Source organism: Cnephaeus nilssonii (genome assembly GCF_951640355.1).
Source record: "Cnephaeus nilssonii genome assembly, chromosome: 3".
Taxonomy (NCBI): Eukaryota; Metazoa; Chordata; class Mammalia; order Chiroptera; family Vespertilionidae; genus Cnephaeus; species Cnephaeus nilssonii.
The window spans coordinates 56624837-56651191 of record NC_137074.1 but is presented as its reverse complement, the minus strand read 5'-3'; the positions used below and the strand labels follow the sequence as shown (position 1 = coordinate 56651191).

At 40.2% G+C, this 26355-nt stretch overlaps 2 protein-coding genes across 2 annotated transcripts in view; one reads left to right on the top strand and one right to left on the bottom strand.

The window, feature by feature from the left end:
• HSPBAP1 (HSPB1 associated protein 1) overlaps nucleotides 1-7729 on the bottom strand; it is a 43379-nt gene extending 35650 nt beyond the window's left edge. Inside the window, exon 1 of the mRNA XM_079764915.1 lies at nucleotides 7651-7729. Within this exon, the coding sequence (XP_079621041.1) occupies nucleotides 7651-7714 (64 nt within the window). The 5' untranslated portion in view covers nucleotides 7715-7729. The remainder of the gene's footprint in view (nucleotides 1-7650) is intronic.
• Nucleotides 7730-9462: 1733 nt separating this feature from the next.
• Nucleotides 9463-26355, top strand: part of SLC49A4 (solute carrier family 49 member 4) — an 89917-nt gene continuing 73024 nt past the window's right edge. Inside the window, exons 1-2 of the mRNA XM_079762161.1 lie at nucleotides 9463-9940; nucleotides 18373-18466. Of these exons, the coding sequence (XP_079618287.1) occupies nucleotides 9595-9940; nucleotides 18373-18466 (440 nt within the window). The 5' untranslated portion in view covers nucleotides 9463-9594. The remainder of the gene's footprint in view (nucleotides 9941-18372; nucleotides 18467-26355) is intronic.

Genomic DNA, 26355 nt, shown 5'->3' with positions numbered 1-26355 from the left:
AAGCAGCTTAGAGATGCACCAGTTACTCCATGCCAACAGTATTTGCAAAGAGCTATATAAATTGTGAAGCAACCTTGACAGCCTTTAAAGGATAAGTGTGTTTAAGTCTAAAATTCTAGGAAGCAGCAACGTCTAATTAGATGGCTTAGAAACTGCTGAAAAAGCAGATCAGGGATCTAGGTGTTGCACAACAGTCTCTCTTCCCTCTAAATGTAGCATGTTATTCAGACAATTTATTACAGCTTGGTTAATAACTAATTTCTTGGAGAGAATGACACACCATCAAAAAGCAAATTGCCTTTTTCTCAGTAATTTTTTTCTTTAGTTAATGGAAAGTACAAGATAATTTGAAATCTAATTTCTCTGAATTTGTTAGCAATTTGGCTTCAGCCAATAGCTGGTGTGGATTTGTATCTGAGATTTAGAATTCAAGACAAGAATGCGGAAAATGTACCACGTTGTGGAGGAGAGACTGCTCCATGATGTGACCACTGCAGGACCTGAGAGCTGGACATGGGCCAGAACAGAGATTGCTTAGCACAGACCCCCCTTAGAGGCCGTCTGATTGTAACCCATGTTCATTCTGATGTAAGTCAGCACCCCTCCCCTGCCTCCCACTTGGTGCTGGTTCCTGGAACAGGCCATAGTTCTGAGCACATAAAGTAATTTTCTGTACCTGGTAGCATTCAGGCTTTCCCTGCCCTCTGCTTATAGAGGTAGATTTTCAGTCAGGGACCTTTACCTGGGTCTGTGTGTAACACGTTTCCAGAATACTCTCCTAATGTTAATAGAATACAACAAAGACAAAGATCCTGAAATTAAAATGAACTCACATATAATTTTAATAAAAAATTTAAGAACTATTAAATTTAATAGTTTTCAATCTTATTCAAAAACTTTCAGAAGGTGATATCAGAGTAAGTCAAAAGTTACAATACAGCTCTAGCTGGTTTGGCTCAGTGGATAGAGCGTCTGCCTGTGGACTGAAGGATCCTGGGTTTGATTCTGGTCAAGGGCACATGCCCAGGTTGTGGGCTCCAACCCCAGTCGGGGGGCGTGCAGGAGGCAGCCAATCAATGATTCTCATCATTGATGTTTCTATCTCACTCCCTTTCCCTTCCTCTCTGAAATCAATAAAAATATGTTTTAAAAAAAGTTACAATACACAGAATCACTGGAGTGGTACAGTACATATATATATATATGTAGATAGATATATATAGATATAATGTATATGTATATACATACACACACATACATATACACACATGATATATATATATATATATATACACACACACACACACACACACACACACACACACACACCTATGACGGTTTCATCAGTCTGACAACTACTGTATATACATACAGGAAACTTTAAAACCTCTGGAATGGTAGATATTAGAAATGGTAGATATTAGGGTAACAAATCATGAACATTGGGCCATGTCAGAAAAATACTGAACACTAATGGAATTATGCAAGTACTACTTAACAAAATGACTAAATACCAAATGGTAAAATTTACACCAAAGGTAATTTTTCATTTTATAGTCACTATTTTAAAATGTCAATACAAACTAAGATAATTCTCCTGAAACGTAACATAATGGTTAAGTAAACTGATGTATAGTTTAAAAACCCTTTGAATTTCAAGGCCTAGAAGATGGTGCCACTGAAGATACCACAAGCAGAAATGTTGAGCTGTTATGACTTCATCTTGCCAATAACAACACTTGATGTGGTAGTGAACTCCCAAGCAAGTTCACCTGGGGATGGGAGACAGTAACATGCTGGACAGCTACCATCCTCGTCCCATCTTCTTACACTTAACACTTTTGCCCAGTTACCCCTCTTCCTTACTTTAATCCATTCATTAACCAGAAACTGGCTCATAAATACTAGATATAAGTTCAAAAGTAATACTGGTCTTAAACCTAAAGCAAGGAATAGTAAATCTATATTTTAAGTGAAGTTAGTACTAGAAAAAATGGTGTCTCAATAAAGCTCTTCAAAATGTTCCAAAATATTTTTTAAATTTCTACCAAAATGTTTTCATCTCTTCAGATTTCACTACATAAATTTTTCATAATCCAAAAAAAAAAACCAAACAACAAAAACACCACCTGGTTATTTTATCTCAATTTTCATCAAAAATATTCAGCAGGAGAGTCATGAAAAGATATCTGCACATCCATATTCACAGCAGCACTATTCACAATAGCCAACAACGGAAGTAACCCAAATGTCCATTGAGAGATGAATGGACAAGCAAAATATTTACACATACAGTGGAATTTTATTCAGCCTTAAAAAGGAAAGAAATCCGGTCACATGCTACAACATGGGTGAACCTTGAGGACATTATCCAAGTGAAAGAAACCAGTCACAAAAAGATAAATACTGTATTATTTCACTTATACAAAAGAACTAATATAGGCAAATTCGCAGGAACAGAAAGTAGATTGACAGTTACCAGGGCTGATGGGAGCAGGAGTGTGGGGGTCAGGGGGACAGGGAGTTTCAGATTTGCATGATGAAAGGTTCTGGAGATCTGTTTCACAATAATGTGAATATACTTAACACTACTGAACTGTACTCTTGAAAATGTCAAAGGTGACAAACTTTATATTATTTGTTTTTTTACTACTATTAAAAAATCAATACTAGTCTTTTTCTAATATTCATCATTATCAAGTATGAAGTACTTTACCTACATATTAATTTTTTACTCTTTATCATACAGGTGTTTGTTTTTCTTTAAAATCTTGTGCCTCCCCCTGACCTTTTTTTTAAAAGTGAGAATAAGAATGACACAGAGAGTATGGCATCTCTAACTAGAGAGTAAATCTAGTAGAGGAGGGTCAGCTATATATGAAACTCAAATCCATACAATGCTAAAATGAGATATTTCCTTGGGCAAGACTGAAAGAACAGTAGAAAGAATAAATCATTCTCTTCACAAAGGTATAAACCTAGCTATAACTAAAACTATGAGAGCCTAATAGAAATAAACATAATAACCTCAGTCTGAAAGACAGAATCAGATTTAAAGAATTGTAATTTTTAATTTCACTAAATGCTTTAACCAATGTGTGATCCTGGAAGTAACATCTTACACTCAAATTTTAAGTTGATTCTTTTTTTTTTATTGTCTAAAGTTTTACATAAATCTCCTTTTCCCCCAATTGACCCCCCCCCCAGGCCATTCCCACCCCAGGTAAGCCCCCACCGCCCCAGGGTTTGTGTCCATTGGTTATGCTAATATGCATGTGTACAAGTAAGTTGATTCTTAACAAAGTAGTTTTATATTTATTTGTTTAGGACTATTACTTAGATTAGTTTTAGGCTTACAACAAAATTCAGAGGAAGGTATAGAGATTTCACACATACCCCTTCCACTCACACATGCGTACTCCACCCCCCATTATCAACATCACTCACCAGGATGGTACATTTTTACCAGGAATGAACCTAAACTGATCACATTTTACCCGCTCCTTAGGACTTCGAGATGAAGAATAACCAGTTTCTTCAAAAAGCTAAATATGGAATTATCATATGACCCAGAAATTCCTCTCTTAGATATTATGACCAAGAGAACTGAAAACATATGCTCATACAAAAACTTGCATATGAATGTTCATAGCAGCATTAGTCATAGTAGCCCAAAAGTGGAAACCCAAATGCCCATTAACTGGTGAACTGATAAATAAAATGTGGTATATCCACACTATAGGTGGAATATTATTCAACCATAAAAAGGAATGAAGTACTGACACATGCTACAATGTGGAGGAACCTTGAAAACATTATGCTATGTGAAAACAAACATACACAAAAGGCCTCATATTATGATTCCATTTATATGAAACTAGAGGTCTGGCTCACAAATTCATGCACAGGTGGAATCTGGCTGCCCTTGGTGGGCCGGCCCCACCCCCTGGTTGAAACTCAGGTGGAAGGGACAATTTGCATATTAGCCTTTTATTATATAGGATTATTATATAGGAAGGATGTCCAGAATAGGCAAATTCATAGAGACAGAGAGTAGATTAGTGGTTGCCAGGAGTTGGAAAGAGGGGTGGAGGGGGAGTGACGCTAATGGGTACCAGGTTTCTTTTGGGTGTAATAAAAATGTTCTGAAATTATAGTAGTGATGGCTGCACAACTTTGTGAAAATAGTAAAAACCAGTGAACTGTACACTTTGAAAGGATGAACTTATGGTATGTGAATACCATAAAAAATAAAAAGCTCATCTTCCCCTCCTGCATGCTTGACATCTTCTTTGGCAGTATCCTTCCAAACCTAAACTCTATGCATTCATACGAAAACTCAACGGTGCTCTCCCAACCACCTCCTTTTTTCTTCAGGTTCCTAATTTATATGTCATTTCTCAGACTGGAAATTTTCAGATATCTCTAATTTATTTTCTCTCAGTTTCAACATCAGTCAGCAATGCCAGCACTTTCTATTAATAATACAAATGGTTACCTTTATTAAATACATAATTCCTGCCAGATACTGTGCTCAATGATCTATAAGTATTTTGAACTTTCACAATAATTATGCATTTTACAGAGGTAACTAAAATTAATGGGGATTAAGTACTTTGTCCTTTAGTCTTTCTCCCTTGAATCTATGTTCCATCCTTCAGCCAGAGTGATGTTCCTTAAAACTAAATCTGATCATATTACTCTCCCAGATAAGCTCTTCAAAGGCTTCCCACTGTCATAGAAAGTCCAGACTCTTTAACTTGGTATAAGGTGCCCTTTATGATCCTTCTTCTTTTCTCACCACTCTTCATACCAACTCCTTTCAGTTCCTGGACCAGGCCAAGCTCTTTTCCCTCCTGCTCTGGACTTGGCACAGGGTTCCCTTATTCATTCCCTCAACAAATATGTAACAAGTGCTCACTATGCCTGGCATTGTACTTGCTGCTTGTGGTGAACAAAACAGATATAGGTCCTGCCCTCAAGGTACTTAAAGTCTAATGAGAGGGAAAAAAATAAACAAGTAATTGCAGATTGTGATAAGTGAAACAAAGGAAGAAGCATGCTGTGGTATAGAACATTTAGGGTTAGAGGTCGTGGAAAACTACAAAGAATGTTTTAAATAGGTTTGTTCTAGTAAGGTCTCAGGTGGTGACATACTCTGAAACCTGACGATTAAGGAACCAGCTATGTGAAAAGCGGGTAAAGGAAGGGGGTAAGTGACAGATGTTCTTAAGAACACAACCCAGACCAAGGATTTTTGTAAGCCGTGGTTAGGAATTTGGATTTTATTCTAAGTTCTAAGCGCAATGAAATTCATTGAAGAATTTTAAGTAAGGAAGTGTCCCTTTTTGCTGCTGAACAGAGAAGTGATTGGAGGGGTACAAGACCTGAAGTGGTTTAGGTGAGAAATGTGGATGATCTGGACAAGGATCTGATAGTGAAGGAGGAAAAAGTTGACAGACTAGATGCAGAACTGACCTGACTTACAAAGAACTCATCAGCTGAAAATGAGAAAGAGATGAAGAGAGTATACAGAAAGTTTAGGGAATTGTCATTGGAAAAAGAAAGGCTCACCACAGAAACAGAGGATAAAAAGGATCTCATGCCCATACTGAGTGAATCTTCAAGTGGTTGACCATTTTCATTTTACAGTGTCATCAATTTATCCAGGACTTTTCCCAGCAAAGTTAATCCAGATCGGTGCAGGTGCAAAAAGGGCAAAAAGATTGGATTCATCCAAAGTATAGGTTTTGCCAGAAAATGGAAGGATCAGTGAATCAGAAGAATAGATGAAGTTCAAGAATTGTCCTCTTATCTTTACCGACAGCTCCTAGGGCAAGGGAGACTAAGGAGAAAATAAACAAATGGGACTACATCAAAATAAAAAGCTTCTGCATAGCAAAAGAAACCATCAACAAAACAATAAGAAAGTCCACTGCAAGCATAGGAGAACATATTTGCCAATGATATTTCCGATGATAAGGGTTTAATCTCCAACATTTAGAGAGAACTCATACAACTTAACAAAAGGAAGATAAACAATCCAATCAAAAAATGGGCAAAGGACCTAAATAGACACTTTTCCAAAGAGGACATACAGAAGGCCCAGAGACACATGAAAACATGCTCAAAGTCACTAATCATCTGAGAGATGCAAATCAAAACAACAATGCGATGCCATCTCACACCTGTCAGAATGGCTATCATCAACAAATCAACAAACAAGTGCTGGCGAGGATGTGATGAAAAAGGAACCCTCGTGCACTGCTGGAGGGAATGCAGACTGGTGCAGCCACTGTGAAAGACAGTATGGAGTTTCCTCAAAAAAACTAAAAATGGAACTCCCATTTGACCCAGTAATTTCACTTCTAGGAAGATATACCAAGAAATCAGAAACACCAATCAGAAATAATATATGCACCCCTATGTTCATAGCAGCACAATTTACAATAGCTAAGATTTGGAAATAGCTTAAGTGCCCATCAGCAGATGAGTAGATTAAAAAACTGTGGTACATCTACACAATGAAATACTATTTGGCTATAAAAAAGAAGGAACTTTTACCATTTGCAACAACATGGAACTGGAGAGCATTATGCTAAGCGAAATAAGGCAGTTGGAGAAAGATAAATAAATATCACATGATCTCATTCATATGTGGGATATAACGATCAACATAATTTGATGAACAAGAATAGATCGATCTAGAGACAAATGGTAGGGGAGAGGGGTTATAAAGCAAACAAAGGACTTGTATGCATGCATATTAGCATAACCAATGGACACAGACACTGGGGTGGTGGGGGCTTGCCTGAGGTGGGAACGGCTGGGGGGAGGGATGGTCAATTGGGGAAAAAGGAGACATATGTAAAACTTTAGACAATAAAAAAAAATTACTTTTTATCCGGAATCACATCCATCCTGTCCCCTGCTGTCTTCCAAAGACTCCCCATTACTAGCACCTGAGTTTGTCACTATCTCATCCAATCAGAAAGGCCCACCTCAAACTATTCCCACCTTGAAGCATTTATCTCACCCTACTGGGATCTCTCCTCCTGGTGACAGACCTAACCCAGTGTGTACTACTGACAGTATTCACGTTACCACATATGTTAGTCATTGTTTTTCCTTTCTATACCTCTTTACTCGGTTGGGAAAAGGCATTGTTATAAACAGTCTCTGGTCCTGTGGCAGTCCCCATAACGGTACCAGGAACCGAGCAACCATTCCATAAATGCTAACAGGGATCTCAGGCTAATGGGCTTCCAAACCTCACCCGTTCTTTAAAACACCGAAATCAAACAAAAGCTCATAATCCCTGTTCGCAAAGGCCCCAGATATCTCCATTTGCCTCAAGAGTGGGCTCCAATTTCACACATTTAATTTTAATCCACTGTAACGTTCGAAACACCGCCAGGCATGCAACAGCACTGGTAGGATGCGGGGATATAGGGCCTGTGCGAGGATCGAAAATCTGGATGCCACAACTTGAGAACAGCCACGTTCACTAGAAAACAACTTCCCTCACAGCTCACTGCAGGACCAGAGAGGCCTGGGACAGAAGCTAGACCAAATGGCCACATGGGAGGTGCCAAGAGAGTCAACTGGCACAGGGGTGCACCCAGGGCCTGACCTCAGGCTGGCACCTACCTTTCTGCTCTCCGGTTCCAGCTGCAGCGCCGGTAGCGGTGGTGGCCCCCGAGCCTGCCGCCATGGCCAGCACGGCTCCAGCTCCGCCCGAAACCCAAACGCGGAGTGGAGAGTGAGGGGGGTCCCAGGGGGGCCAAGGCTCTGGCCCTGCAGCCGGCTACCGGCTCTTCCGGAAGCGCCGCTCACGTGCGAGTCATGTGACCGACGCTGGGCGGGGCCACGCAGGTTTGTTTTGATTCCGTCGGAGCTGTAATGTAACCACGTGGTCTCGGTGGTGGTTCTTTTTGCCTTCCGCGCTTTTATCCTTCTTTCAATGCAGTCTTTTCTTGGCTTCGTTTCTGCTTCTCCTCGTTTTCTAGTCAGATCCTTCCTTTCGGCCTTGGTGATTTCCTCTCTCCAATTATATTGGAGTTTTAGGGGATGTTGGCTTTTTTTTTTTTTGGTGGCGCTCGGAGCAGTGGAGTAGCCCTGCGTCCCTTTACTCTGCTAACTCTCTTACCAGCCTTGGATACTAGATCTCACGCTTCTCTCCCTTTCTTCTCTCCCTTTCCCTTCCCACCTGTTTTGCCCTTCTGGCAGCAACATGACTCCATTTGGTTTTCGTGGCTGCCGGGGAATATGAACCTCGATCAGATGTCCTTTAATTGTGCTCCCTGTGACTCATTTCCCCACCCAGTCACGCCAAATCGCTTAAGGTTTTCAAGGGCACTAACCGGCAGCTGTCAGGCTTCTGGATTTGTACAGCAAAATAAACAACCGTCAGCTTGATCAAGAGATCAACAACCCCCACCCTTCTCGTTTACTCTTCCTCAGGTCAAAATCATAATTGGATATGGAGCTGGGTCATTTGGGAACAAATCTTCCAGTGCATTTTTTTTTTTTTTTTTTGCCCTCAGCCGAGGATATATACTAGTAGAATTGATTTGAGAGAGAGAGAGGAGAGAAAGAGAGAGAGAGAGAGAGAGAGAGAGAGAGAGCGAGAGAGAGAGAGAAAGAAAGAAGGAAAGAAAGAAAGAAAGAAAGAAAGAAAGAAAGAAAGAAAGAAAGAAAGAAAGAAAGAAAGAAAGAAAGAAAGAAATCTGCTTCCTCCAGTAAGCGCCCAGACCCTGGATGAACCTGCAACCTAGTTATGCGCCCTGACAGAATGGAACCCGCAACCTTTTGGTATACAGAAGGACCCTCCAACCAAATTGGCCACCGGGCCAGGGCACAAATCTTCCAGTTTAATGATCATATCTTTATTGCTCGCTTATTGATGACAGGAAAAAGTAGAAACATTATCTTTTATATAGGAGTAAAATTGGCTAGTTTATAATCTCATTGGATTTTTAATACAAAAAGCTGATAAAACTAGGCAGTACTTACTGTACATTAAAAAATTTATTTTTCAAGTGGCAACATTTGGGTCCCTACTACACCTCAATTTTATTCTACCGCCCCCTATAACTTCTGAAGTTAAAAAAACAAAAACAAAAAATAAAAAGAAACCCAATATAGAAGCAAGCATTAGCTTAAGTGACTAGAGGTCAACAAGTTGTTTACTGGGCACATGATGTAAAACTTGGACACTTCCTCAAGCAACCCGGGTTCTTTGCCCAACCTCCTCTAATACAGCCTCTCCGGCATTTTCCCGGGGTCAGCCGCCTCCTCCCTGCCTTCCCAATTCCTCACGGTCCTCCTTCTGGGACGCCAGCTCCTCTCCATCGCTTCCCCACCCGGGGCGCCGTCCCCCTCCGGCACCCCAGCCTCCTCCAGGCGCGCCGCACCTGCCACCCCTCCCAGCCCGGGACCCGCTCGCGCGGCGCAGGCGCACCAGGCGCGGCCGGGAGGCCCAGGGCGTCCGAAGCAGCTCCGGCCTCCGCCTATTCCCGTCGCCTCCGCGCGGGGCTGGTCTGCGGCCACACGGACCGCGCTGGGCAGGGGCCCCGCGGGCCGCGCGTCGCCATGGGCTCCGGCTGGAGCAGCGAGGAGGAGCGGCAGCCGCTGCTGGGGCCGGGCCCGGGGCCTGCGCCGGGCGCCGCCTGGAGAAGCCGGGAGGTGGCGGCGGCGGCGGCGCTGCCCGTGGCGGCCCCGGGTCTCGGGCGGGTGTACGGGCGCCGCTGGCTGGTGCTTCTGCTCTTCTCGCTGCTGGGGTTCGCGCAGGGCCTGGTCTGGAACACCTGGGGCCCCATCCAGAACTCGGCGTGCCAGGCCTACGGCTTCTCCAGCTGGGACATCGCGCTGCTCGTGCTGTGGGGGCCCATCGGCTTCCTGCCCTGCTTCGCCTTCATGTGGCTCCTGGACAAGAGAGGTGAGGGGTCCGGGGGACACCCGCCCGCGCCGTCACTCCTGGGGGAGCCTCCGGTCTCGGTTTCGTCTTAGGGGTTGTCAGAGGTGACGGGAGTATTGCTGGCATCCCATTCCTGGCTAGGAACCCTCTGGGCCCAAAGCAGCAAATACGGGAAGGCTTCTTCGCAGCTGTTATGTTTTGTTTTGTTTTGTTTTTTATCAAGGCTCATTATGCAACAGCAGAGATAAAGCGTTCTCTTCACGTTCACGTTTTTGCATAGTGCGGACCTCAGAGCATTCCCGTGCACGTGCGGTGTATGTTTTTTTTACACCTCACAAAAATGACTGATGCTTTGACTTCATATGAACTTGGGGATGTTGAGGGTGAAAGGTCAGGAAATAGCTGATGCCCAGATTTAAGGCTTTACCTATTGATGAGTTGGCTTTGCATAATGAGTTGGCTTTGCCTAATAGATGACTCCAGGCCAGCAAGAGCTGTTGGGAAACTCCGGATCTGACTCTGGTTTCTGGGAACCGATGCACCTCAGCTTTAAAGTGTGTGAATGGACTAGGTGGCTGTGTGAGTTGAGATTTTTAATGCTCAGATGAAACTTGCAGGTAATCGAGTCTCTCTCTTCACAGAAGAATACTCTGGTCAGATATCTCACTTGACCACTTGCCAGTATGATTCTTTGAGGAGGAAGGAAGGGTCATAGGATCGAATGATAAGGCATTGATTTATACCACACAAGCACAAGCAAATGATTCATGATAGATGTGATATAGCTGCTGAAAAGGGGCAGACGATTTTAGGCAGAGGAGCATCGTGTCAAACACAAGAAGAGAAAACACTTGATAGGCTCTACTCCGGTGTTCCGTTCTGAACATTAATTTTAAGAAGGCTGTTGACAAGCTGGAGTACCTTAGAAGTTGTGTGGCAAGGATAATCAAGGATGTAAGAATCATAATGTGTAACATGAAGGGAACTGGGTGAGTCAGGCTTCAAAGAGAAACTTGAGGCAGAATATAAAGTATGTGGAGATCAAGTGAAAGAGGAATTAGACTTAATGTGCGTGGGTCTTAGAAGGAAGAACTAAACTGAGTGAAGTTACAAAGGGAGAAGCCACAAAAGGAAGAACCTTCTAACAATGAAAGGGGCCCAACCCTGGAAGGTGTGTCTTGGTTGGTGTGGAACCTCCTGGTAGAGCAGGCACTTGTGCAGAAGATGTGCACTAGGTACTGAGATAGGGTTTTTGTTCTGAATGGAGGTTTTCTTTTTCTTTTTAAAAATTTTTTTAAATTGATTTCAGAGAGGAAGGGAGAGGGAGAGAGAGAGAGAAACATCAGTGATGAGAGAGAATCATTGATCGGGTGCTTCCTGCATGCCTCAGGCTGGGGATTGAGCCTGCAACCCCGGCATGTGCCCTGACCAGGAATCAAACCCTGACTTCCTGGTTCATAGGTCGATGCTCAACCACTGAGCCACAAGGGCCAGGCGGAGGTTTTCTTTTCATTTCTTTTTTCTTTTTGTTTTGTTTGCTTTTAAACTAAATTATAGACTTTATTTAGATTTCACTAGTTTTTTCCACTGTCCTTTCCCCTCCCCGCCATTCCAGGGTTTCAGTGGAGGGTCCCAAATTGTGTTTAGTTGTTATTTCTCCCTAACCTCCTCCAATCTGTGACAATTCCTCAGTCATTTCTTACAAGGTTGGCTAACTTGAGAGGGAAGTGCTCTTTTGTTGTTTCTTTTTATGAGGAGCAATTTTCAATATTGTTCACTGAATTTAGCCGACCTTATTTTTATGATGGAGAAATGTTAATTTTTACCCTTATTATTATAATTCTATCTGCTATCTCTGGCCAGATAAGTTAGGGATTACCTATTTGCTTCATAAAACATGTTACTTTTAAGAGTTGTTTCAGAGTTCCCGTGAATATGTAGTGAGTTCAATTTTATGTTTTCAGTTGGTTGAAGCAATAAAAAATAAATTTAGAAATTCTCTCTTTAGGAAGTGGTTTTCCTTTTCAGTAGCAGAAGGCTAATAAACGTTGATATGTTGGTTGTCCTGCTGCAGAGGGTCCATCTGCATACATCGAAAGCGAGTTCTTGCTATTGTTGGGTTCTAACGTATCTTTCTCCCTAGAAGGCAGAGGTAGCTGTCTGGCCTTCCTGCTCCCATGGGTCACAGCCAGCTTAGCGTAGAAGACTGTTTCTCTTCCTGAGGCCGGCTTTGTACTCCTTTACCCCTTTTCATTTTCCAGCAAGGAGATCAAAAGGACTAGCTAGTGAGATATTAGGAGAGCCAAAAGCTAGTGTGCCCCAGAAGCCAAAGGAAGAAAGGTTTAAGAAGAGGTAGCACCTACATGTGTGCTAAGCACTGGGGAGATAGCCCTCACAGAGTCTGCATTCTAGTGAGAAGACCCAGGCATCATGCAACAATAAAATTCACTATTTTCTATGTCAAATGGCGAATAGTGCTTTGGAAAATAAAGTAAGGCAAGGGAGAACGGGAGTGTGATTGGATAATACTCTGTATGGAGTGTCAGGGAAGGCTTTACTGATGCGTGTGTCTGAGGAGAGACCTAAAAGGATGCTTGGCTTGTCAGTTCTGGATAAGACTGTTTTGGGAAAATGCAAAGGTTTAGCATATCCAAGAGCAAACAAGTTTGGCATATCCAAGAGCAATGAGATCTGTGTGGCTGGAGTTGATCCATGAGGGAAATTGCAATTTTGTCATGGATACAATCATGGCAAACTTAAGGTCAGAGTGTAACCAACAGAGAGGAGGACTAAGCTGGGGTAGAGGACATGATTGTGGAATAAGAAGTCAGGGGACTGAAAGGGCAAGATATTGAAAGGATCTGCACAAGAAATCACCAGACTTATGAGAGAAGTGGTGTCCTAAGGAGTAATAATGAGCCAAGGCATTTTCAAGTAGTGAAGGTGAATGACCTGGAGGCAGGTATGTGGTGGTCTGTAGACATGCAGCCAGGAGTGGTGAGTATTACAGTCAGATAGAATGAAATCAAAGGCTGTTCTGGCCATGGTGGAGTATCAAGAACTGCATATATCGTTCCGCCTTAAACAACTAAAAACAAAATCAGTGTATATGAAACTGGTTTTTAGACATTGAACAACTAGCAGAGCAAGACAGTGATTCCTGTGGTTGCTTCAGCTTACTACCTGGAGAGAATTTCCAAGCAGCACTGAAGAGATGGCAAGCCAAACAGAGTCCTGCAGTTTTCATTAATTAATTAATTCATTTATTATTGATTTCAGAGAAGAAGGGAGAGAGATTGAAACATCAATGATGAGAGAGGACCATTGATCAATTGCCTCCTTCACTCCCCCTATGGAGCCATTGATCAGCCTGCAACCCCAGCATGTGCCCTTGACCGGAATTGAACCCGGGACCCTTCAGTCCACAGACGGACTCTCTATCCACTGAGCCAAACCAGCTAGGGCACCTGCGGTTTTCTAAAGTTGAGGAGACAATTGAGGATTCAAAGAGGCTAACATAGCTAGAATTCTTAGTGTAGACTACCAGAGAGGGGAAACGCTTCATAGAGAGCAAGGTCTAGATCTACAGGGAGTTCCTCTTGAGTCTTCAGCTATCTACTGGTCAGTAGATACTTGTAAGGAAACTAAGTCTGGAGAAAGGACCACCAAAAAGGAGCAGGCAGAACAATTCCCAAAGTTTATACAAGGCTCAGAATAGTTTACTTTCCTGACAGCCATCAGCTTATAATATATAGGAGGTTGGGTTGAATATTCAGAAGGGCATTGCCTCAGTAGTAAAGGTAGATGATCCCTAGACCAGTGGTCGGCAAACAGCGGCACTTGAGCTACATGTGGCTCGCGAGCCGCGGTTTGCCGCTCTGTTGACTAATGAGTTTGCCAACCACTGGGATAGGGGAGTAATCACAAGGAACAACAACAGCCTGTAATTATTGGAATCGAGAGTCTAGGTCAGTGGTCGGCAAATTCATTAGTCAACAGAGCGGCAAACCGTGGCTCGAAAGCCGCAGTTTGCTGACCACTGCCCTAGACTAAAGGATGTTCTGGTTCCATCTAGTAAAGCTTAAACAATCAAAGGTAACTGTATCTCAGAACATTGTTCAAATATATTTAAAGGAGTGAAAAAAAATCTATCGCAAAGAAGGTAAAAATCAGAATACCCAACATCCAAATCAGAAATTACCAAACATGCAAAGAAGCAGGAAAATTCAAACTCATAAAGATGAGAAAAATCAATCAATAGAAACAGACCTGGAAATGTCGCAGATAATAGAATTCGTAGACAGGGACATCAGAACAACTAGTTTAAATATATGATATATGTTCAAGAAGATAGAAGAAAGCAAGGAGAGACACAGAAACAAAAGACCAACATTAAACTTCTAGAAATGAAAATGTGATCTATCTGAAGCCAAAATAGATACTCTTTAGGATTTAAGAGCAGATTAGATGTTTCAGAAGAAAAGGTAAGTGAACTTGAAGACAGCAATAAATGCTATCCAAACTGGAACACAGAGAATAAAAGGCTAAAAGCTAACAAAAACCCTGACAAGCATCAGTGGGCTGCAGGACAATTTTAAGTAGTCTAATAAAGAAGAAGTGAGAAGTAATGGGAAAGGGTATGGAGTGAGATGAGATGTGTGTGTGTGTGTGTGTGTGTGTGTGTGTGTGTATGGGGGTGGGGGTGAGGTGGAATGAAGAAATAATGGCAGAAATATTACCAAATTTGATATCCAAGAAATTAAAAAATCCTAGCAGAAGAAACATGAAGAAAGCTATACCAACACACATCATAATCAGATTGGCTAAAACCAGGGAAAACCTTAAAAGCATTGAGAGAAAAGAGATTAGGGAGCTTAAGGGATGAGAGAGTAACAATGAGCTACAAGTGGCTGGGGAAACAATTTTCTCAGGGGAGAGGTTTCAGTGGGAGTAAGAAGGTGAAGAGAATCTTTAGAGAAGAGCTTGAGAATATAGGGATTCCACTGACCCACTGATTCTGAGTACCTCAGAAGGCCGGCACAGTGGAAAGGTTTCAGGAGTTGGGGAGGTGGCAGGGGTGAGGTTAGATTAGGGGGTATATGAAGCCATACTGGGATATGGCTTGGATCCCATCATGGGATCTCTCTTGACTAATGCAAACAGGAATAACAGGCACAATGTAATTAGTCCTGATGGGCTCCAACACCGATTGTGCTGGCCAGGCTGTGACTGCTGGGGATAGGGAGGCTAGAGGTCTTACAAGGAGCAAACAGGGCTTGCCTTCACTCCAGCTGATAGAAGTGTGGAGCCTGGAAAGAGCAGTCTTTCCAGATAAACTTGGAGGCCATGACTGCTTTCTTTCCCAGGCACCTGATGTGGAGACTCCATTCCTGCACTGAGTAGGTGCCCAGCAAAAAAAGGAGTAATCTCCTCTACTGCAAGGAAGCTTCCTGCAGTGCCTGGATTCCATATAGGAATAGAACTTATTTTTATTTTCAGTCATGTTTAGTTTTCCAAAATCGTTCTCATACCTCTCATCAAATGGTGTTTGCACCCACGTCCTAGTACTACTGTAATCACTTGGGATCTAGTTATTTAAAGGTGTGAGATGTCTCTCAAGCCTATTTTCCTGGGGTCCTCTTGATATCTTTTTGATTACATGCAGTTATAGAATCCTGCCTCGTCAGGATTTGAATGAGGTAAAGAAAGCATCCTATTCAAAACTGAACATCAGCTGGGGTGGATTAAGTAATACTTAGCAACAATTAAAAATAATCAAGAAAGCCACAAGCTGTACTTGCGAGGTTGCTTTAGTAATTAGATTTTGACAGCTCTTTATTCTTAAATGTTTGTATTAGATGTTATATTATCATTTGTTTGATAAAAAGCATACTTGAGTAGAAACGTGTGCTAGCCTTGAACAGTAGTAATAGGGAACCTGGTTATTTGGGCCATATTGCTATAACCAATGCTCTGCTGCTCACTTACAAGTCAAATATTTAAGGGGAAAATAAATATCATGTAGAATGTAAGCCTTATAGTCCCAAATCTGTAAAATCTTATTCAGTATCTCATAGGGTACCCTTTTTGAAAGTTTAGGTTATTTATGATCATAAATGTACTTTCTATTAATTACATTCTATTTCCTGTGGCTATCGTGTAATATTTTTAAAGGGAGAAGGAGAGGGGGGGGGGAGAGAGAGAGAGAGAGAGAGAGAGAGAGAGAGAGAGACACATTGATCAGCTGATTTCTGCACATCCCCTACTGGGGACTGAGCCCACAAAGCTAGCATGTGCCCTAACTAGGAATCCAGCCAGCAACCTTTTGGTGCATAGGACAACACTTAACCAACTGAGCCACACCATCCAGGACTATAATGTGGTTTTAAAATATGTGTTCTGTTAGTAGAAGCAGTAAATGAGCAATGTGTATGCATTGCTTGATACCGAGAAGCGCCATTTTCTGTGCTATTCCTTCTGCCAAATTGCATTAATCATGTTCAGCTCATAAAGAATATTATAATGTTCATATCACAAATTGTCCTCAATGTAGTGTCTACGTGTGCCTGATCTGGATATCAAGTTTATTTTCCTCATTTATGTTTAATCTGAATAATTATAGTTTTGCTGATTTTCAGTTTTCTTCGAGCAGAGAAGCCCTTTGAAAAAACCATTAACCATCTCCCCTTTGCCAAAAAATGAGAAAGATATGAAAAGAGAGAAAATTTTGCATTAAACAGTTTGTCTACTCGCTGTGAAATGGTTTCAAAGAGGTGTTGAGTTTGGGAGAAATTGGAAGAAATTTTGCCCCCTCTGCCACATGCTCACTATGAGCCACTGTGTGATGTGGCTGCTGCAAACAAGAAGATGGCATTCGTTTAGAAGCAACAGCAGCTTTCCAATGGTAGGATGATATAGTCCCACTTTATTACTTAGGTTATTGTGTCTATCTTTTGGTACCTTCTTTTTATATTCTCTCTTACCCTATTATCCGAATTTGACCAACCAGAGGCAAACATTTTAAAAATAATTGTTCATATTGTGATATAAAAGGGAAAGCTATCTGACCCAAATTTCTTCTAAAGTCCTAAGCTATGTTTTCTTTTTTTTTAAAACATCTTTCTGTAAGTTGAAAGCCATCTGATAAATCAAGAAAAATAAAAAGAAAGACCATTCTTGTGTTACTAATCAAAGGATTCTCAAGATCACCTCCTATGACCCTATAACAAGCATTAGCTTATCTATACTAATAAAAGGGTAATATGCTAATCAGACCAGGAGACCTTCTGGACTCCTTCCAGACAAAGCCATGGTGGTGGGGCCGAGGCAGAGGCGATCAGGCCAGGAGGTGAGGGCAGTTGGGGATAAGCAGGCTGGCGGGGGTGGGGGGCAGTTGGGTGCAACCAGGCCAGCGGGAGGGGGCACTTGGGGGCGAGCAGGCTGGCAGGGGGGCACTTGGGGGTGAGCAGGCTGGCCGGGGGGCAGTTGGGGGCGAGTAGGCCAGCGGGGGGGGGGGGGCATTGGGGGCAATCAGGCTGGCAGGCAGAATGGTTAGAGGCATTCAGGCAAGCAGGAAGTTAGGAGCCAGTGGTCCCGGATTGTGAGAGGAATATCCGACTGCCGGTTTAGGACATCCCCTGAGGGGTCCCAGATTGGAGAGGGTACAGGCCGGGGTTAAGGACACCCCCTTTACCGTGCACGAATTTCGTGCATCGGCCTACTAGTCATGATTATAATATAAAATACGTAATTAGCCAGTTGTCATTTTTGGAGAAAATTTAAAGCAATAATATATCACATTAAACAATGTTTTAGCGCCCTGGCCAATTTGGCTCAGTGGATAGAGCGTTGGCCTGCGGACTGAAGGGTCCCAGGTTTGATTCCGGTCATGGGCACATGTCCAGGTTTCGGGCTCAGCCCCAGTTAGGGACGTGCAGGAGGCAGCCTATCAGTGATTCTCCCTCATCATTGATGTTTCTATCTTTCTCTCCTCTCCCTTCCTCTCTGAAATCAATAAAAAAAATTTTAAAGTTAAAACTACCACTCTTTAAAAATATATATATTATAGTGAAAGTTTAGAGTTTTTGCAGTTTGTATTTAAAAATTAGAAATTTTATATTGGAGATATAAAACTAAAATACCTAGTCCTTTAAATTTTTTTTAATATTTTTAGTGTTCCATATGAACAAAACATTCTAGCCATTTATTTTGAAAAAACCAGAGCTAATGGAACTTCTTTTATCCTTGATGTGATCATTAAATTTTCTATTAAAGTTATACAAATTTCATTTTCAGCATGTAGAGGTCTTTTGTCCATGTTGGGTGTTATGGGGAAAAGCTATAATATTTGGTTATAACATTATTATGATGGAATAAAAAAATCTTTATTCTTAACACTGGACTTACTTGAAGAGAAAATAGAAAATAATCCGGATGTTTTTGTTTCCTTTTAGGTCTTCGGATAACTGTGCTCCTGACATCCTTCCTCATGGTTTTGGGAACTGGTCTAAGATGCATACCTATATCAGACTTAATGCTTAAAAGAAGGTAACTCCTATAAGTAACTTAAAACTCTTTCCCCAATTTTTTCTTTTGTTATGAGTATGTTATGTATGTTTGCTTATAAACTTTTAGTGAACAGTTCTACTTTTAAGATGATCAATAGAGGGTCATACTTATAGTAGCATTTATTTCCCCCCCTATATAATGATTAATTTAGTATACATTTATTAGTTGTTATATGGAAGACATTATACTAGTTATGTAAATAAAAAGAGAACAAGTTCATCTTCATGCTATCCAGGTGCTATAATAACCACAGGAAAATAATAGTGTAACATAAGGAAGAATGACGTAATTAATGTCATAGAAGAGGTTAAAATTGCTCTGAGAGACTGAGAAGTTCTGTCTGAGGGTATGAAGAAGAAGAGTTTGTGAAAGAGCTGATAATTAAACGAGGTATTGAAGGATGAGTAGAATTCTGGTAACTATTGTCAGGGGAAGGATATTCCGGGATAGCGGAACATGAGGAACAAAGGCATGGAGGCAGGTAAGTGTAGGCCTCTTCTGAGCTCGGTAGGAGTTTCATTTCTGCCACTGGGGTCCATGGATTTATTCTCAGGGGATGTAAAGTATAAGAAGGTTTAAAATTTTTTTTTCCTTTTGTTTATAATACTGTATCAAGAATTATTTTACCAGTAACAATCTATATTTAAAAAAACATTTTTATTTATCAGAACTTCAGTTTCTTAAATTAGTGTTTCTTTTTTTTTTTTAAATTTCTTTATTGATTAAGGTGTCACATATTTGTCCTCATCCCCCCATTCCCATCCCACACCCCTCCCCACGGATGCCCCATCCCCCTGTTGAACTTAACCATTGGTTAGGCTCATATGCATGCACACAAGACCTTTGGTTGATCTCTCCCCCCTCCCCCCAAATTAGTGTTTCTTAAATGGTGTCCTTAGATGTGACCTTGTAAACCATTAAGAAATTTTTTCCCTTTAAAAAGGACCCATAAAATACTCGATTTTGGGAGACACTGGTCTATAGAACAAGGTATAAGAATGGAATGTGAAGAGATGAGTTGACAAAAGAGCATCCAGGTTATGTAGGATCTTGATGCCACCCTATAGAGTTGTATTTTCCTCAAAGGTCAGTTGCGAGCCACTTAGGTTCTTAATCAGAGCAGCATTAGAGTCAGACCCATGTGAGGTAAACTACTGATTGGAGGTGTATAGGATTAATTACAGAGCCTGCCAGCAGGAGACCAGGAAAGATGCAGTGAGAGCCCAAGCTGGAGTCATTCTTTTGTTTGTTTATTTATGTATTAGCTCATTTATTGAACAAAGTTAACTGAGCTATTATGTGTTCTGGGCGTGGGGGATACAGCATGGAACACAGTAGACAAATCCCTGCCTCATGGAGTTTACATTCCAGTTGGGGAGGCTGGCAATAATCTAGGTAAGTAAGTAAAATATGTAGTATGTGCTATGGAGAAAAAAAAGTAAAATAAGAAAGCTTTGAAATGTCAGGGGAAGGATGGTAAAATTTCATAAATAATGAAAAAACCTCATTGGGAAGTTCACTTTTTTGGATAAAACCCTAGGACGGAATGATGCATTATCTAGGGGACAAGAATTCTAAGCAGAGAGATTAACAAGGGGAAAGGGTGGGAAGGGAATGACATGGCTTGGCAGGGAGATAATGGCTGGAGTTGAGTGAGAGACTTCATGGGAAGAATAGTAGGAAATGAGACCAGCACAGTTATGCGTGTTGGTGGGAGTGTGAGCTAGGAAACCACTGGAAGTTTTGAGCCAAGGAGAACCAGAGTCATAGTCTGCTTTACTTAGAATAGACTCAAGCTGGAGGTCAAGGCAGGAGTAAGGAGACCTATTAGGAAACCAGTGCTATAAACTAGGTAAGAGAAGATGGTAGCGTCGGCCATAGTGGTGGCAATGGTGGTGGTGAGAAGTGGTCAAATTCTTTTTAAGTATATTTTTATTTATTTCAGAGAAGAAGGGAGAGGGAGAGAGAGATAGAAACATTAATGATGAGAGAGAGTCATTGATTGGCTGCCTCCTGCACACCTCATACTGGGGATCAAGCCCGAAACCCAGGCATGTGCCCTGACAGGGAATCGAACCGTGGCCTCCTGGTTTATAGGTTGACGCTCAACCACTGAGCCATACCGGCCAGGCTAGAAGTGGTCAGATTCTGATTATGTTTTGAAGGATTTGCTGATGGATTGGATAAGGAGATAAGAAAAAGAGTAGAGTCCAGAAGGACTCTGGGAAGTTGTGAGAATGAAAAGAATGGCACAGATATGAGAGAAAGAAATTGAAGGCAGAGTGTTAAGATTTCACTCAAAGAATACAGGAGGAGGGAGGAGTGAATTTTAAGGACAAGATGTTGACTTTCATTTGGAAAAGAATTTTTCCATTTCAAAATAAATACTGTTCATTTTCAAATTTTTAAATATGTTATCTTTCCAGAAAATATAAACTGCAAGTATTTCATATTTTAAAAGGAAGACAGCCAAATCATTTGGGTTCCTATGGAGAGCTAGTCTTATTTCCTATCCCGAGTGAGGTTTTAATAGATTAGTTTCATTATTGTATTGTGATTACTTTAATTATCATTATGGTCTTAATTTTTCAAACATCCAGTTTTTTTTCTAAGCATCCTCAGCTTTTAAGTACAAATTTCAGGGTAAGCTTAAATTCTACAATACATTCTTGTAAAATGCTTATTAATATATTTGTTAGCTTTTCTTCTGTTTGGGGCCATCCATATTATTACTTCTCTCTGGTTTTATATCCATCCCTTCATATACTTTCCAGATATAAAATTTCAGGAATAATAAAGTGTTGACTCTGTTTTGGTGGAGAAAGTGGTATGAAAAAGAAATAAAGCTCATAAAGGAATGTAAACAAAGCAGGAAAGGGAAGAAAGAAATAAAATAGAATTCAGAGAGATTGAATCGTTTATGAAAAAACTTGAATTTTCAGTCCTTGTGTGTTCAGTTATAAAGAATTTAGTAATATTATCCCCTTGGAATTAGATTTCATTTTATGTCTATACAGTATTTCTTTTAAGCAGTATTATTTATTAACAGCTGTTAAAATGAATATGCTACAACTGGAATATGTATTGTTGACTGGTAAGTTCAATACGTCACCACTTTGAAGCTTCGTCTGACACTCAGTGGGAAGGGATAAAGACTGTTAATGTGCATTTGCCCAGCACTGAAACAGCATTTGGCAGTCTGTGTTTTTGTGGCCCTGTTTCACTTGGAGCTGTTGAGTTACTGACCCAGCCTGTGGAATATGGTCCATGCACCTAATGGCTTCCTGTATCTTAGCTTATGTAAATCTCAAGAACAGTGGCTTTCTGACAAGCCCTTCCCTCAATCAAAACCAGTCTTAACCACCTTCCAAATGGTGTTCCACCACTGCAAAGTATCAATTATTTACTTTAGGTACATCGTATCAATGAAAATTCAAGAAAAATTATTTTACCATTTTTCTATTAATATCATAGACAAATATGGAATTTAGAATAATGAAGTATAAGACATTTCTCCTTTTATGATCCGGAAGCAAATCAAACCTAAAGAAATTATATATGGCATTGCTCTATAGTGTGAAATGTGATATTGCATACCCAGTGAACAATTTAAAGACCTAGAAGGTGAACTTATATAGTAAGTTATACCTGCTTTTAATCATAGATGTATTCAATAATTCCTATAACACATTGCCATACCATTATTTTTCAATTCAGTATAATTTTCATTAATATTAACAATAGATAACATTTACTAAAATGTATTATATAGTTAAATACTATGCATCTAGTTAACATAGATTTTCTAGAAATATACTCCATTTTGAAATGCTTTGCAGCTGGCAAAACTACATTTAAATTGATCATAACAGAAAAAAATGATTTGTTTAGTATATGGTTTTGTGACAACTGCTTATCTCTCTGGGGGAAAAAAAATAAAAGTTGAACCTTAAATCTCTGCCTCAACAGTTAGTAAATTTCAGTTGGATCTAAGATTTAAATGTAAAAAATAAACCATAAACATATGAGAAAACCAGACTTTTTTAATAAGACTGTTTTTTAATAACCTTAGAATGGAGAAGGCCTTCCTAAAACACACATCCTCAAAGCAATAAAAGAAAAGCTTAATATATTTGACTACTTAAAATTTTTAAATATCTGCATGATTAAATATACTATAAAATAAAGTCAAAGACAAGTTAAAAACCGGGAAATATTCTCGACAATAAGAAACATAGCAACTCAGTAGGAAAATGGGTGATAGATATGAGCAAGTAATTATAGAAATTGAAATACAAATGACATAAACTTAAGATGTTCAACTTTCCAGCATAATCAAGGAAATGAAAATTAATACAGCAATTAAATGTCTGTTTATTAGCAAAAGTGAAAAAGTATGATAATGTGCTGTGTTGTTGAAGTATAGGGAAAAACAGAACCCTGTGATGGGCGAGTAGTTTGATGCATCCTATTTGGAGGGCATTTTGGCAGTATTTACCAGATTCAAAATGTACATGTTCTTTAACCCAGTATTTTCATGTCTAGAAAATTGGCTCACATATAAAGCTCTACCAGTTTGTAAGAACAACCATGTTTATTCAGCTTTGCTTATAATAGTACTAGATGCCCAGTGCACAAAATTCATGGATGGGTAGGGTCCCTAGGCCTGGCCCGTGATCAGGGCCAATCAGGGCTGATCGGGGACTTGCGGCTGCCAACCAGGGCCTCCCTTCCCTGGCTGCTGGCTAGGGCCTGCCTTCGTTCCATGCTGCCCTCTGGTGGTCAGTGCACGTCACAGCGAGTGATCAAACTCCCAGTCTCCGGGTCAAACTCCCGAGGGTACAATTTGTATATTAGGCTTTTATGTATATAGACTAGAGGCCCGGTGCACGAAATTCGTGCGGGGGGGGGGGGGGAGTCCCTCAGCCCAGCCCACGCCCTCTTGCAATCCAGGACCCCTCGGGGAATGTCGGACAGCCAGTTTTGGCCTGATCCCCGCAGGCCAGGCCAAGGGACTCCACCAGTGCATGAATCCATGCACTGGGCCTCTAGTATGCATATAAGATCTTTGGTTAATCTCTTCCTGCCCTCCCCCTTTCCCTCTGAGATTCACTAGTCTGTTCCATGTTTCCATGCCTGTGCATTGAGGGTCTGCCCCCTGGTGGTCAGTGCGCATCATAGCTACCAAACAGTTGAATGGTCGCTTATGCTTTTATATATATAGATTGTGTTTAATATCTTCTCACATAGAAATAAGTGAGAAGGAGATAGTATATGCCATTGTTTGGCAAGGGCTATTTATAAAAGAAACCATTACCATTGGTTATTTTTTGGGAGGAGGCTTAGGAAACTAGAAGTCTAGATGGAAAGGAGATTTACCTTTTATTTTGTACTCTTTTCTAGTCTTTGAAATATTTTTACTTTTGCATATATTACCTTTCTGACTGAGAACACCAGGTAAGTGAAATAATTAGAGCGTCAATAATGAAAATAAGAGAAGGAGAGGTAAGCGTTATATGTAAATTTCCCTAGTACAGAAATATAAACCTTTTGATGTAAAAATGAACAATTGGTAGATTTAAGAACTAAGACTCGTCTCTGTTTTTACATAAGATTCATATTCCCCTAGGTCAATATTTTTTAGAAGTATGGTCCATAGACTACATGATGATTAAAAATACAGATTCTTGGGCCTCACTCCAATCCTACTCAGTCTCTGGAGTGAATCCCAAATCAATAATTTTAACAAGTTCCTCAAAGGTTCAATTATTGCATCTAATTCAAAATCCAGGATTTCTGGCTTCTGCGGAGTCTTTGTGGCTCTCTGGGAGTAATTTCTTTGTTGTTTGTGGCTTTGGCTTTGTCCTCCGCAAGGCTCTTTTCTTGTCCAGCACCCTCATTGTCCACGCCTGCGAATGTTGGAAGAAATGCTCTTTGTGAGGGCTACACAGCTTTGCGTTTCCCTTTCTGCCTGGTGCTGATTTGGGGACCTGAGGATTGCTTTAGGCATCTGCAATCATAAACGCTTCTAGAACTGTTTTGTAATGTCTTCCCTCTAGAAAGGAACACAGCCATGCCGACACCTTGATTTTACCCAGTGAGACCTATGTTGGACTTCTGATTTATAGAACTGTAATATAATAAATTAGTGTTGTTTTAAAGCTACTGAGTGTGTGACACTTTGTTATAAGAGCAATAACAAACTAGCACACCAAGTTACTTTTGTGTGTGTGTAGCTGTGTGTGTGTGTGTGCACGCGCACATGCGTGTGTGCATGTGTGCGTAATTTTTAGTGATGTTCAGTGCTGGTAAGGCACGTCCTGTCATGCACTATGGAAGGGAATGAAAATTACTGCAAACTCCTTTGAAAATCAATTTTGAATTAAGTTTCGTGAGGGCCGAAATGTTCATACCTTTGTTTCATTGATCTTAAAGAAATAATTTGGAAAGTGGCAAATATTTACATACAAAGATGGTCACAACAGCATTATTAATATTATCAAATAAGCAGCAAACGTTAGAAAAATGCTTAAATGGGTTTTTGTACATCTGCATAATAGACTGCCATGGAGCCATTATAATTATAATAATAAATTATGAAGAATCTTTAGTGAAATGATAAAATGCTTATGATAAACTGTAAATTTAAAAATATTTAGTGCATAAAACTGTATATTCTATATGATATCTGTGGTTACCTATGCTTAAGTATTGATTGGGGGGGAAAATGAAAGAAAAAAAAAGATTAAAAACCCCAAAATATTAATAGTGCTTGTGTGAGTTATTTAATTGAATTATTGAATGTGTTCATTTTTTCCTTCTCTTTGTACTCCTCTACTATGAGTATATATACTTTTAAGCTAAGAGTACAAGATATAAGGTAGGAGACAAGAAAAAAGTTATGAGACAAATGTGGGGAGGTTGACATCTCTCAGATCAGTTCATTTCCCCTCTGTACCTTGCCGAGAGATTATTGCATTTGGCCTTAATAAAAACTCTGTGAGATAGAACAGAAAGGGAATAAGTGATTCAACAAAGATTACATGGTTAATAAATTTAGCTAAGACTAGAAGCTGAGTCTTCGGATATCTAATCCAGTATTCTTTTTCTGTACTTTCTATAACTGGTACTTGATAAATAATTATAAGATTCTTTAGGGACAAGACTGTAATCCTCATCTTTGTATTCCCTTTAGTGTCTAGCTGCAGGTGCCTTCACTATAATAGATATTCAATAGATATTTTTAATTAAATCTTAATTGGCCAAAATTATTAAAGATAGAAAAGTGAAATCGATTTTTATAAAAGAAAACTGAGGCTGTGATAACGGTCTTTAGAAGGCTCACTTCCTTTCCACCATTATCTCTCTTTCTTCCTTCCTAACTTCCTTTCTCCTGTAATTGATTCATAACATCTCTGATCCTTTTTATTGCCCTATCTTTTCTTGGGCTACATAAAGGAAAACTCTTTCTAGCACTTTTGACATTTTCAATATCCAGGAATTCTATAACACATGAGTTTATTCTGACATACAATGATTAAGAATTGGAAAAAATGTGTGTGAACCATTGGCATATTGAGCCTTAGAGGGAAGTATTTTATAGATTCTAAATTATTTCATATTAAAAATACATATCATTTAAGTTAAGATTGCTGTACTTACACTAATACTGTATCTGCTAAGTTTCTAAAAAGCTGACTCTCCAATGTTATCACCAATGCTAGTCATAATAAACTGAAGGTTTATAAAGTAGATTTATGCACAGAATAAAAATATACTAGCTACTGTATGCCTTTGGATCTGAGAATCTTAGGTTGTCTTAGCAATCAATGATTTTTATTATTACTATTGTTAACAGAGAACCTTCA